Here is a 14,019-nt window from a genome sequence, read left to right as displayed (position 1 = left end):
TAACTATGCAAATTTAAACCCACTTTAGCAAACCTTTGCTTTGAAGGGCATGCCAGAAACCAAGTCATGTCATTTTTATTGGGCTACCATTTTAACACCAGATGCATTAAGGCCATGCCAGAAAATCAATTCAGTTGAGAGGATGCTTTTAAGTGCCTACTAAAAGGTATAAAATATGTCAGCTTTGCTTAAGTTGTGTTCTGTTGCTTACCTTTTGCACACTCTGAATTTTTTTTTCTGTTTTTAGGCTCTTATCACTGCTTCCCCAAAAGCAAGGAGAACGATATGTTCTTATTGAAATCATCAAACACACCCAAGACAGTTGGTGCAGTAGGTTCAACATTGTATTTCTTGCTTTATTTTAGGTGTACTATCGACCTGTCACTTCTCAGTAAAGAACAAACTCACAAGCTGGACTTGCCGCTGGAGGAAGGAGAAGGTGTTCTGGTGTTGCTGGTCACACTCACTGCATCGGCCGCGGTTTCAATCTCAGATCTGTCCGTCAACATTTTGGATGATCCACATGAAAGGCGCCAGATTATGCAAAGATATGTGAGTTTGGACAATATGGATATGTGTGTGGAGACTTTGGTTTAAGACTTTGAATTGAATTGTTTTCAGAAGGAAAGTCAAAAAATGCTGAATTAATGGGGAGAAAAAATCAAAGGTTGACGTAGCAGAATATGTTTTTCTTTTATAAGAAACAATTATCAAAGTTCATGCAAGTGATAGTATTTTTCTCAAAGGCAATATGGCCTTTTGCCCAGGGTGGTAAATTACAAGAGGGGCATTGTTAGATAGAGGGCTATTTCTGTTTTTAACATAACAGGCCAAAACAAATCAGACCTTGTCAGAATTGATATGTGCCAAATATCTAAAATTCTATCTACAGTTTTCCTGTATAACCTTTAAATAGCAATAATAATACATTTTTTATTGTCATAATTTGAGTAACACAAAACACTTGTTTCTAATACATTTTTTGAACATTACTTTGCAAACTTCTTCTAATAAAGTTTTTTAAACTTGTGGGACATTGTCATTATAAGTAGTATGGATTTCACTGGCTGTAAGGTTGATATTTACAGGCATGGTTACAGACAAAACAGAACACAGACAACACAGATAAAAAATGTGGAATCAAAAGGACCACAAGAAATTGTGCAGACTTCTATTGCTGATTTGGTAAATGCAGCTTGTGCATTAGTGGCATAGGTTAAGCTGTTAGAATATAACTTGCCTTATACTTTTGTCATTAAGCTTACTTTGTTAGACATGAATAGAATAGTAGAAAGAGTAGAGGATCCATCTGCTCTAACACAATGGCTTTAAGTCTTTGTCTTAGTCTCATTCACCCATCACTCCATGTCACTCTTTGCTACAAAGACCCCCAGATTGCTCTCATCAAGAGGTCTGACTCCCTGACAGCTCTCATCTCTGCACAACAGCCTCCATGAAAACTGCTAAAACATGTGATGCTGTGCGACTGGGTGTGTTCACATCCGTGTTTGACATATTACAGGACATGATTGGATTTCAGTGACCGATACCACCCTGCTGGTGTGTATTTACACCTTCCAACGCGTGGCCAAACATCAGTGCATTGACCTACATACATTGCCATGGTGGTGCCTTGTTGGCTAGCCACAGGAGGTCGTCCGTTTTGCTCGCCGCTGCAGCGACCACCTGAAATCAAAAGGTGGAGCTCTAGGACCGAAACAAAACCATGCTGAGTCCCTCCTGAAAGCCACAAAACGACGGCAGAGGGAATAAGCGCAGCAGTGTGTGTGTTTCCAAGAATGTGTGTAATGGGGGCGAGAGGTAAAGGGTTAGGGTTGCACCGGGAAGGGAAGGGAAGGCGTGTAAAATGAAAAGAAAAAGCTATTTCACCTCTCTCACAACTCGCACAGACCCCGTTTTTCTGCTCGACCAAAGGCGGCACATTTTACTTCCCTCACCTACCTTTTTTGCCTGCCGCCTCCTCTCTCCTGCTCTCCCCATTTCTGTCCCACTCTCAGAGCAACCTCAGCTCTTTGTCTGCCTCTGCCGTGGCCTTCCTTTGAGATGAAGGGATGGAAAGATAGAGGGAAGGGGGGGAAGAAAATAGGGGGTTGCAGATGGAGGGGCACAGTAAGGTCAGTTTGAAGACTTGAATGGTCTCTGCCTATTAACATATTCCTTTTCCCCAGACTGGCAGTCTTTCAGTTGGAGAATTTAATAAAGATGTACCTTATCAAAGAGCACTGGTTAGACGAAGTACCACCACTAATATATAACAGTGCTGCTGAAAGCCCGCTAATCTCCCCAGTGTGTGCGTGTGTGCGTGTGTACTGTACGTGCATGTGCAGACACCATTTTACTGACTGACATTTATCAGCCTAGAATCAGCTGTGCAGCACAAAACATCCACTACTGCTAATCACAAGCGAACATTCGCACGCAGGCACCTCCAAAAACAGTAGCTACCTACGGTGTTTCGGCTGTGTCTCATAAAATGCTATGTGTCTGTGGGGAGAATCAATACTATGTTATCATCGCAGCTATAAAGAGAAGGTAAATTTACAAACTGCAGCGAACCAGGAAATGCAGCCTAATAATGAAAACATACTGTTGGATGGTTTAGTTGAAAGTAGTGTGCAGCAGGGATTTTTTTTTTACTTTGTATTTTATATTTTAATGGTTTTGGAGTCAGAAATGTCTGTGTCACTGAAAAAGATATTATTCTAATCCTTCCCTTAAATGATCACAGTAAGGTGTTACTTTAATCTGAGGCCATTGATGAAAACAGAAAACATACATCTGAGTGGCACAGGACTCTTAGCATCCTTCTTATTGCAGCTTGCTAACTTGTATTTACACTACTAAAGATATAGATATGCAGCAAATCATAAGATGTTCAACATTTTTCAACAACATCCAAATAACAGCTATGTACAACTCAATATCTAAAAGTAAAAGCTCTGCTTTACTGTTATACTGTTTGATCTTAGCACAAGGATCTTAGCACCAGCATTAAGCAGTCTTTCACTAATCAGTTAGAAATAACATATTCATCATTAGCATAATTAAGTGTTAGCATCTTTAATTGCATTGGCCCTAGATGCAACATCACACCATGTGTACAAAAGAGAGAGTCTGTTACACAACTCCGCAGGTAAACTGGATTTGAAGACAAATGTCGAGTTGACATTTACAATTGTCTTCAGCTTTTCTTGTTAGCTATTTGCATTAAGGGTTATTGTGGTTAGCATTACTAACTGTAACAGCAGTCTCTGTGTGTATTCCTGTGGAGTTAATGGAGTAACACAGAGAATTGATGTTTTCAAAAGGAAACAAAGCAACTTTGCTGCAATTTTCTCAGTCTCCTTCCCATGTTTACTTCTTACACAGTAAACATGCCTTCATAAAAGATTGTTTTTTAAAATCTTCTTCGGTGACTGAATTTTTACATGTTTAAGCAATGATAAGACAGCTATGTCTTCTGCACCAAAAGAGCATTGTTGACAACAGACCAAGTAGCAGTTGGGATGCGGTCACTGATAGGAAAAAGATCAGATTGTTTCCGACCTGCAAATCACTGGCCAGTCAAGTTTAAAATTCACTCAGGTCACCGGCTGTTTGATGTACCTATACATGAGTATACATGTCGTGTATTGCAAGATTGCATGCATGTACTCACCCCTACTATCTCAAACTGTGTTTGAATTTGTCTTATACCATGCAGTGCATTGATGTGACTGCCTAACTGCAGCCTTTCCTTCATCCCTAATTAGTTGTTCCTCAAAACTAGAGAAGGACACAGAAAGAGAGGTAAAAAGAGAGGAGATTTATGCATTATGATGGCAAAGGAGCATGCACACTAATGGCTCTTAATGGGCTTGAGGTGGCCACGAGATGGGTGGATGAGACAAGGAGGACGGGATGACCTCCACTGAAGTGGTGGCACTCCACCACCCGTGTACGTGCACATGTCAGCAGCACCTCTCCTACCCACTCTGGTGCACTCCTCTAAGAGGAAGTGAAAGGACACAACCTGGGCAGGAAGTGAGAACCAGTAAGAGGCTGCATGACGAGCATCGAGCAGCTTTCACTGAGACTCTTGGCACATAGTGATCCTGATTTAAATGAGTAGGAAACAGTGGAAACAGGTGTTAGAGTATGGCTTTTTGTTTGAATTTTTACCATTATTTGATCAAATATCCCATGAACTTCTGGGTGCAGGGCAGATGCTATGAGTGTGTTTCTGAAATGCAGCCCTGATGAAATGTGACATGCTGCAAAGATGACAGTGAGTCATAAGACTATGCCAGCTCTGATTCATTTGTGTGTTTATACGTCTGTGGAGTGTGACAGAGACAGAAAGAAGATGCCATGGTGACGGGCTGTCAGTCACACAGAGGGCAGAGGGTTCATCTTCTGAAAGCCAACTCTATCCATAATCTGTCCTCTGTTTTCTGTTCATCCCTCCTCTTCGTTTCTGTCTTCTCCCCTATCACTCCACCTGCACGCAGATGTGAGGAGAAATGAGCATGGCTGTTGGTCCTCTCGTCTGTCTATCATCCTACCTGTGACCAATCCAGTTGGTGTCTGTCTCTTCTGATGAGGATTTGAATCCTTGTGGAGGATGGGTGTGTTCTCTCTTTAGCAATCATGGATTGAAGTCGAACCCTGGATGTCCCCTTAGGGAGCAGGGATGGGGGTAGGAAGGCATGAAGAGCAGAGGAAGGGTTGGAAGGCAAAAAATTAGAAAACTGACACTCCGCTAACCGGTCATATAAATATTTGGTCTCCTGTTTCTTTTAATTTTAATACAAATGGCTCTTTGCTACATGTTTTGATCCAATTGCATAAAAAAGACATCACATATTAATAGTTTTTATTGCTCTGTCGCCTCTTTTTTGACCTATTTTGCCCTCTCTTCTTTTCTTCTTCTCACTGGAGCTGTATCTTCTGAGGAATCATTTCTCAAACTCAACACTTGTCCCTCTTTCCCTACATGCTTCTCCTTTCTCTACTCGTTTCCTCTCTTTTTCCCCCCCTTTCACACACTATTCCCCCTCTCATCTCCTTTAGAGAGCTTTTTGGACAATGATATCGCTGGAAACAGGCAGAGTCTGACAGAGTTGGTAATAATGAATTAAGTCTGTAGCCTGGCCCTGACTCTGAAATTTAAATTATAATTACTCCTGTGGGGATGGAAGTGGTTATTGCCAGAGAGAGAGAAATAAATTGAAGTGAAGTGTGTTTTTTGCTCTGCTTTTAAGACGTTCCGGCACGCCTCTCAGTTTGGCCCCAGTTAAGTTTTTTTTTTTTTTTTTTAATGATTGTGTTTATACCTGAGTGGTTGGATGTGAGTGAAATCACAAGTTTGGGACTGCTTGTGTGTGCCTCATAGACGGGCCCCGATCTCCACAGGTTTTCCTTTTATGTACCAGGTTTATCAGGTACAGTGCCTGGCACTTTTTCACATTTTGTCACACTAGGTATAATTTTACTGGGATTTTATGTGAGAGACCAGTGCATAATTGTGAAGAGGAAGAAAAATTATAGAGGTCTTTTTCAGCGTTTATGGTGACAAAGCTTAAAATTTTTCTGCTGGCTGTAACAGTTTTTAAGGACATAGTTCTATGCCTCCATCAACTTTATCCGTCTTCCATGTCCTCGCTAAGACAAAGCATTCCCACAGCATATTTCATGGTAGAAATGTCGAGTTCAGGGTGATGATGTGCTGCGTTAGTTTTAAAACGTGCATCTTGTTTTTCTTTTTTTTTTTGCTTTCTCCACATGTCTTGTGACAAATTGCAAACAGGATTTATTCAAAATTTGTTTGTCAATGTTTTTCTTACTTGTGACTCTTGCATACTGGGTAGATTTTAGAAATGATCCACCAATAGATATTCTGAGAACAAATTCTCCCTCCTGACTGGTGAATCTCTCCAGCACAGTCTCCAGTAGCAGAACAGGCTACTTCTGAATTATTGTTGCCGTTCTTGGACTGTAAGTTTAGGTGGGTGGTCGAGTCTTAGTACTTTTGACATTTGTCCCAAACTAGTTTTTCATTTTTAAATGATAGATTGAACAGCACACTTTGGGATGTTCAAAGCATGCGTTTTATAATCTAAATGTGTTTTAAATGTCAAGGCTTTTCCTAATGAATAAGAAATACCACAGAACATACAAATGACCCACATGTGCTTCAATATTCTAGAGCAGTTCATACAAAAACTGTAAAAAAAAAAAAAAGAAATGTCGAGAACCTTGCACGTAATGTTGCAATAATGCTAGACCTAACTTTTCCTCTGGACTTGACAAAGAGCTATACAAGTATCTAAGGATAAGGCATTTACCACAAATGTTTTACAGAAATGTTCAATAGCTCATCTCCCTCACCCTGATCCAAAAACTTACTGTATTTAAAAAATAGAAATTGCAGACTCACAAATGGGAGTATTTTGTCAAATTAAATTCTACCATTTGTCCTTTTGTTATCCTCGGCCATAAATGCCAGCTCTACATTTTCAAATAAAGACCCCGTAAAGGACATATTCTACCCTTTCCTCTCTTAATGAAATGTCAGGTTATTGACCTGCCTTTCACTCCGATGCTTTTAGCTGTTCTCTTTGACTCTTCACCTCTGCTCTTGTGATGTTGTAGAGCCTCTGGAGGTCGCTTCACAACCTGAAAGATGTCGGCATGGTGCAAGTGAAGGTCATCAGAGCTGAGGGACTCATGGCGGCAGATGTCACAGGTACGTCGGTGACCTAAAGTACAAACAGTGCAATTATACAATAGAATTTTTTAAATATTCTTCTGCTATTATTTGGTTGCATATTTACAGCAAAAGTATTCATTTCTTTGGATCTTTTTCACATTTTTGCACATACTAGCCACAAAAAGTCATTGTTTTTTTTATTAGGATTTAATGTATTAAACCAAGAAATGTAAGGCATGACTGCTTAGTAAGGGAAAAAAAATATTTATATGTAGTTTTTTATGATTTAAAGTCTGAAAAGTGTTGTGTGTATTTTTCAAGCTTAGAAAAGATAATTGGAGATGATCTGTGTGGAACAATTTTAAGTGAACCACTGATTTTTCATTAGATTTATCTATGGACTTTGACTGGACCATTCTAAGATAAAAAGATGCTTTTTATCCCTGGAAGGGTTACAACAAAGAAACTGGAAGGGGATAAAAGTCAGCTCCAATCTCAAGGCTTTTTCAGCTTTTAATGGCTTTACCTAAGAATTGCCCTGAATTTAGCTCCATCCACAGTCCAATAATCTTAGACCATTTTTCCTGTTTCATGAAATAAACAGGAAATAACATGGTGGTGTGCAGCTGCCACCACCACGTTTTACAGTGGGCCTCTTGTCTGTTTGTTGCCCTCTGTTTAAATCTTCTCCACAACTTTATCACTGAACTGTCTGTTGTGATCTTTGGTCTGTATGATGCCATTTGTTCTCTAATGTTCTCTAAGACCACTGAGGTCTTCAAGGAAAAGCTGGATTCACACTCAGATTAAATCACATGCAGATGGGTTCTATTACTACTTAGTTGACTTTTGAAGGCAATTAGTTGCACAGGGTTTTGTTGATGGATTTCAGAGTAACAAAGGTATAATATAAATATTAGCTGCATTATAGTGTTTTTCATTTGTTAAATTCTATCAAAATGTTTTCTCTTCTACTTGACGTCTAGGCATTATTTTGTGTTTGTCTGATGCACAAATCCCTGATGAAATTTCTCAAAAATTTTGACTGTAATGTCACAATGTGTGGAAAAACTTCAGGGGACATGTATAGTTTTGCAAGGCACAGGAGCTTTTTCTTAATTTTTAACATGCTGAGCAGTTTCTGTTGCAAACTTATCTGTACCAGCAATTGCCACAAATCTGAGCTAAAAGATAAAGTCAGGGTGTAATTTTCTTTAGGGGGCTAATCGCCAATGTGAGTCCTTAGAGAATGCTAAAGCCTACTTTGTACGTGGACGCTAAATTTATCTCTGCTTTTTAAACAAAGATGCGGGCTTCTCATTTGAATAATAGAGAAAAAGTACACATTTGAACCAACAAATCTTTCTCGTCCCTCCTCCTGTGCTTTCTCTGCTTGCTCTCTCTGAATCCTCTATCCTCCATTAATTCTTACTTTTAATTAGGTCTGCAGTGGACAGGCCTAGTTTTTCACTCTGTATTATCTGGTAAAGAGAGGAGGATGTATGTGTGTGTGTGTGTATGTGGCAGGGAGACAGAGTTTTTCTCCATTTGAAACATCCACAGTCCCATTAGCAAATACAGAGTGGGGCTGGTTGATTTGGGTTACTGCAGGGAGCGACAGGAGCAGTCAGAGTGCAGGGCTAATGGCTCTCTGGTTCATGGGTCTCACTTGGAGCAGAAATGTGCTCCGTGACACCTTTGCAAAGCTCATCATTCACTCTGAGGTTTATGGATTCTTTTATAAACTAACAGTAAAACTGCAAAAATACCCGTTAGCTGTTTAGTATTGCAGAAAAAAGTATGATGAGTTTCAGTAGTCTTCACTGTTCTGTCACTGAGTTTTTAGACAGCCTTTACTGGATGTTTCTGATCCTTTAAAATTAAATTTTAAAGGATCAAAAAACTAAAAAAAAAGAGGTGAAATGTTTTGTGCTTAGCATTTTCTATTGTAAGATGTTAAATACTTTTGGAAAGGTTTTGGATCAATTGAAATCTTGCCTTAAAAAGGGCCCATCTGCACAACCCCCTGTGCTGGCTGTTCTTCACTCACAAATCACACAAAATCATTCAAACTTTTGCACACAGTTGCCCCAAAATGCTCCAAAGGTTTCACTCCTTTGCTCTCTTAGCGTGAATGACATGCAGACTTGTCTCAGCATCTGAGAGAAAATAGTTTTCAGATTAATTATTTGCTTTGTTTTATCTGAATTCATTGTAAACCTTTCACATACTATAAACAACAAACATAGTGTCTTCTTCCGTTAGTAGCATCTTCCACACTGAAGAGTGTTATTTTTAGTGTGTAGCCTTCACTGGAATCGGAAAAAAGAACAATCTGGACCGATTTAAGCAGAAGATTTGCTGATCCCTCACTCTAGTTTGTTTCTGTCTTACTTGTTTGAAGAGCTTTGTTCTCAGGGCCAAGGAAAGTTTTACATTCAAACAGATCCATCTGAGACATTTTTGAATATATGCACTCAGAAAACTAAAGTTGATGTACTTCTTTTGGCTTCCTAAAGCATATTCTCTTCCATTGAGTCGATAGATGCATACTGCGAGTGAACTGATAGGTAAAAGGGGCTATTTCAAAATGGCTTATTTCAGTTTTGAGTCTAATACTCTGCGTGTGTGCGTGAATGTGTGTCTTTGTGCGTGTCACTGGCAGAAACAATCGCTCTGTAAGAGCCCCATAAGAGCCCTCACCACATGAACACCCCATTTTAACAACCCAGACCAAGAGAGGGTCAGGAGCAAGGTGAGAAAGGAACAGAAGCACAGACAAACAGACAGACAGAGGCAGGAGGGGAGACAGAGAGAGGAGGTCAGTGAGACAGAGAGAGTTCACCATCTAGCTCCCATTCAGGCTCCTCTCACTCCTCTCTTTTTCTTCCTCCTCTTCCTCCTCCTCCTCCTCCTCTCTCCCTCTTCTCTCTGGCCATCTCTCTCTAATTGGAGTGTTTTTGTGGAGTAGCTCCACTCCAGCCCAAGTAGGATAACTGAAAATAGTCTCTAAAACCAACAATCCCTTTTGTGTGCCAGCTCTTGTCTCTCTGAGTGGATGCTATACTGTTAGAACATTTCAGTAGCGATACACACACGTACGCTCGCTCACTCACACACGGGTACCTGCAGCAGCAGCTTCATACGATAACCGGAGAAGATTTCTTTCAGGCAATATTGAAACAAAACTCAGACAGTGAAGAAAATATTTAACTCATTTTTAATTCAAGCTGAAAATACAGCCTTGCAAAAGAAAACATTCCCTTGATACAAAAATCTGTTCAAATAAAATTTTCAAAAGTGTGCCATGAATTTGTGCTCAGCCCGTCAAAGTTAGTACTTTGCTGCCCCAAGTATTTTGGATCTTTTCACATCCAAATGTAATTTTTTTTGTCTATTCTTCTTAGTTCAAACTCAATCAAAGTGGATGGAAAGTGTCTGTGGACAACAGTTTCTTATTACTCTTTAAACAATGGCCTTCTTTTTATCTCTCTACCCTTAAAGATTCATCCTGTGGATAAATTATACTCAAGTGTACCTTTTTAATTTATCCATTTAGTTACGTTTATTTATTAAATACGTAGCTCCTTAACACAGTTGGTTTAATCATATTTTAAGCAGTACAAGAGTCTGAATACAAATGCAAGCAACACTTAAACAAATAAAAATGAATCAGAAATATATGTTTCTCACCAACTTACAACTATACAATACTTCTTATTCTATCACATAACATCTAAATAAGATCAAAGTTTCTAGTTGTGGTGTTATGACAAAAATGTGGGTGTGAATACTTTTCTTAGGCGCTATAATATTCATTATGAAATGTTGGGAAGTTTCCTCTCCATCTTTAAACTTCCCACCAGCTCTGAGATTTCTGAGGGCCAATTACTTTTTTCCTCCTTGTCTTTCTGCTGCATTCCTCCACTACGTTTTCCTCAGAGTGCGCAGAAATTAATTTAAGTCCACTCCTTTCCTGCCAGCATCTCAGAGGTCGGACCCAGAGGGGGCGGGAGGAGCTTTACCCGGACATTACCTGGATGGTGCTGAGTGGCGCTCAAATCTGTGCGTGTAATTGGTTAAGACAGCTGCCTCTGGTGCTTGGCAGCCAATAAGGTGAAAGTTCATCACCCATAACAACTGGCTCTCTGCAACGACGCATGCAGCCGCATCATTAAAGACAGAATATTAGAGGGACAACTGGGGGCAACTGGATGGGGGATAACACGCGGCAGAAATAATTTCCATGACCAAATTTGGGTGATTGCATTTAAATTAAATTATTGGCTTGATTTGTTGGTGGGGGGGTAACGGTATTATGCAGGCAGACTCCTTGAATAATTGTGGAATATTCTAAAACTTTACCATATTTTACTGCAAATATATTACTTAAAACTGCTGTCAAAATCTTACTTTTAAGTTAATTTTCTCCACTAATCCTCTGAGTCTGATACTCTGCGTGTGTTCGTGAAGGGGTGTCTTTGTGCATGTCACTGGCAGAAACAATCGCTCTGTAAGAGCCCCATAAAACAATGGAAGGGATTGTTTTAAAATTTTGTGAAATGCAGTTAATATGCAGCAAATAAAGTTTATACACAGATGCTCTGAAAACTAGGCTCTTGTGTACCCTGCCTTTTTGTCAATTTTAATGTATCTTGCTTTCAGTCGCAGAAGTCAGAGCTGCCAATATCAACTTGGAACCGCTCGGATCAATAGAGCACCACAAACAGATATAAAAGGCAACACCTACGCCTTAGCATTGATCACAGTGGCATTTACTTTGCACACCCACTAAATGTCCTGCCCTTGTCACAACATTTGAAGAAAATCACACCAATCGATGGCACTCACTCACACACACCTCCCATGACTCACACACACGCAGAGACACAGTCTTTCGGGGGGACTTTGAACTCGGTCCCAGAGTTATTGAGCATTATTATGCAACATTGCTGCTCTGCTAATATGTCACCGTTGTCTCTTTAAATAATATGCTTTAAACTTGCTGACCTAGTCTTCACGTGTTAATGAATAAAAAGCAAAAACAATCCCATCAGAGTTTTTTCTAGTGAACCGTGATGATCAAAGTCAGAGTTAATTGTTATTTTCAGTGGGAGACCATTGAAGGGAGCTGGTTCAATCCTCTTCAACTCCTGCATACAAAATGCTGCTAAACACAAGGACAATATGATGGGAGATTATTTAGTTTTAGTTTTATTCTCGGGAGGATGAAGCTATGTTTTCTCCTCTATATCATAATTATAGTAAATTCTGAATCAAAAGTTTTGGTTAAATTTATATTATAACTGACTTGATATAATTAGAAGTGACTCAGGTGATAAATGTTTTTATTGCTTGCCAAGCGTCCTAAAGTTTAGGAGAAATAAGAAAAGCCCCAATAAACCCTTGAAAACTGTCAGAGCATTCCAGGTTTTAAATCAGTTTTTTTTCTTCTAAATTTCTTCTCACATAGGCTTTTTAATAAAAGAAAAAAATTAAATGATTGGGAGTTTTTCTTTTCTTCGAGCTCCTCTTTTATAATTTAATTCCAACACTGAGCTTTCTTTTTTTTTATTTGTCAAATACATCTTTGCCATTAGTATTTAATTTGCTCATTCTAAAATCACAGATTTTGGAGCAGATGTGTTTCTTCTGTCCCACGCTCGGCCGTCTTTATCTTCTATCCTGAAGTTTTCCAGTCTTCAGAGTCGTGTTGACCTCTGTGTTCTCGCTCTCTTTCTATCGCCCTCCTCCTGACTGCTCGGTGTCCTGAAGTCCATGTTTTCAGAAACAGTTTGCAGCTGATATATTAATGTCTAATGTGCTCAGCACCGAGGCTGAAGAATGGAAAGAGTCATGTTATAAATTTAGATTGTTTGATGGAGCATGTAGCATGAGGTTATATGTATCTTATGGGAACATAAATACTTTTGATTCACTGAACCTGCTGGATCCTAAAAAAAAAAAATCTTAGAGAGCACATTTTTATGACTGAGCTTTTTGAATTTATGCTATATTTTAATGTGGCAACATTTGTATACTTTATTTATACTTGACAGGTAAAAGCGATCCGTTTTGTGTGGTGGAGCTGAGCAATGATCGCCTACAGACACACACCGTCTACAAAAATCTAAACCCAGAGTGGAACAAGGTCTTCACTTTGTGAGTAGCTTTGACATGAATACTTTTTACTCTTTATTAATGACACATTTTCATACCTTGTTTTTTATATTAATTTTGAATAAATATTAAGAAAATAATTTGATTGTCTTCAGACGTGTGTGTTTCATATTGTAATCTTTTACTTTTAACAATGCAGAACCTTGATTTTTTCTTAAATAAATTTCTAGGTTAAAATATTATGAAAACAATAACATTAATAAATCTAATTTCTCCCTGAATGTGAGACTTTCCTTATCATGAGTGTATTAATTGGTGAACAAATTCAAAATGAAACAAGGCCAAATAAAAGAAATCAAGATATATACAAATATTTTTTTATTTCCATTAATGTATATTCAGTGTGTTTATATATATATATATATATATATATATATATATATATATATATATTTGTTAATAAGTGTAATTACCGGTATCTTCTATCCTGTCAAATGTGACAATTTTTGGTGAACCTATTTATATATTTAAAATATAAGTAAATAAATAAATAGATACTTTGTGCTGCTGTGCAATATCATATAATTTTTATTAATATTAATTTTTAAAAATATATTAAACATTATGTATTTTATTATTATATAGGTGTGGTATTTCTTGTGATGTTAGATATACTGGATTATTATATAGGCTTTTCTCATCCTTTCTATAAGTCTGTGAGATGAAACAGCTTCTGCACCATTTGAGTCTTATGTCCCCCGTCTTTGTGTGTGGTCCAGCAACGTCAAGGACATCCACTCAGTGCTTGAGGTTACCGTTTACGACGAGGACCGGGACAGAAGTGCCGACTTCCTTGGGAAAGTGGCTATCCCTTTGCTAAATGTGAGTCAAAGGCAAGATTTCTGTTTGTGTTTCTTTTTTCTCCTCCCTCGGGAATAATAGAGAGAGAACATACAGTGGAGGAACAGAGAGAGTAAAAACAGAGTGGGATATAAAAAGCAGAGGTTATTTTTGCAACTCCACTGATGACACTTATTATTTCTCAAAGTAAAAAAAAAAAAAAGTTGACAGGAAGCAGAAATAAATGGAAGAGCTGAGTAAAAGGAAAGGTATAGATTGATAGCTGAGGGGATATAAAGTAAGTGAATGAGAGATGAGATGAAAATGACGCTGATAGACAGAAAGAT

General features: G+C 38.6%; 1 protein-coding gene across 4 annotated transcripts in view; it reads left to right on the top strand.

Moving 5' to 3' along the window:
• mctp1 (multiple C2 and transmembrane domain containing 1) overlaps window positions 1-14,019 on the top strand; it is a 155,031-nt gene that overhangs the window by 79,604 nt on the left and 61,408 nt on the right. For all 4 annotated transcript variants that reach the window (XM_023343778.1, XM_023343779.1, XM_023343781.1 and 1 more), the window contains 4 exons: window positions 366-552; window positions 6,655-6,748; window positions 12,772-12,874; window positions 13,612-13,714. In XM_023343778.1, coding sequence (XP_023199546.1) covers window positions 366-552; window positions 6,655-6,748; window positions 12,772-12,874; window positions 13,612-13,714 — 487 coding nt within the window. The remainder of the gene's footprint in view (window positions 1-365; window positions 553-6,654; window positions 6,749-12,771; window positions 12,875-13,611; window positions 13,715-14,019) is intronic.

Source organism: Xiphophorus maculatus, chromosome 12 (assembly GCF_002775205.1).
Source record: "Xiphophorus maculatus strain JP 163 A chromosome 12, X_maculatus-5.0-male, whole genome shotgun sequence".
Taxonomy (NCBI): Eukaryota; Metazoa; Chordata; class Actinopteri; order Cyprinodontiformes; family Poeciliidae; genus Xiphophorus; species Xiphophorus maculatus.
The sequence above is the reverse complement of the archived record's forward strand: the minus strand, read 5'-3'. Positions and strand labels throughout refer to the sequence as shown.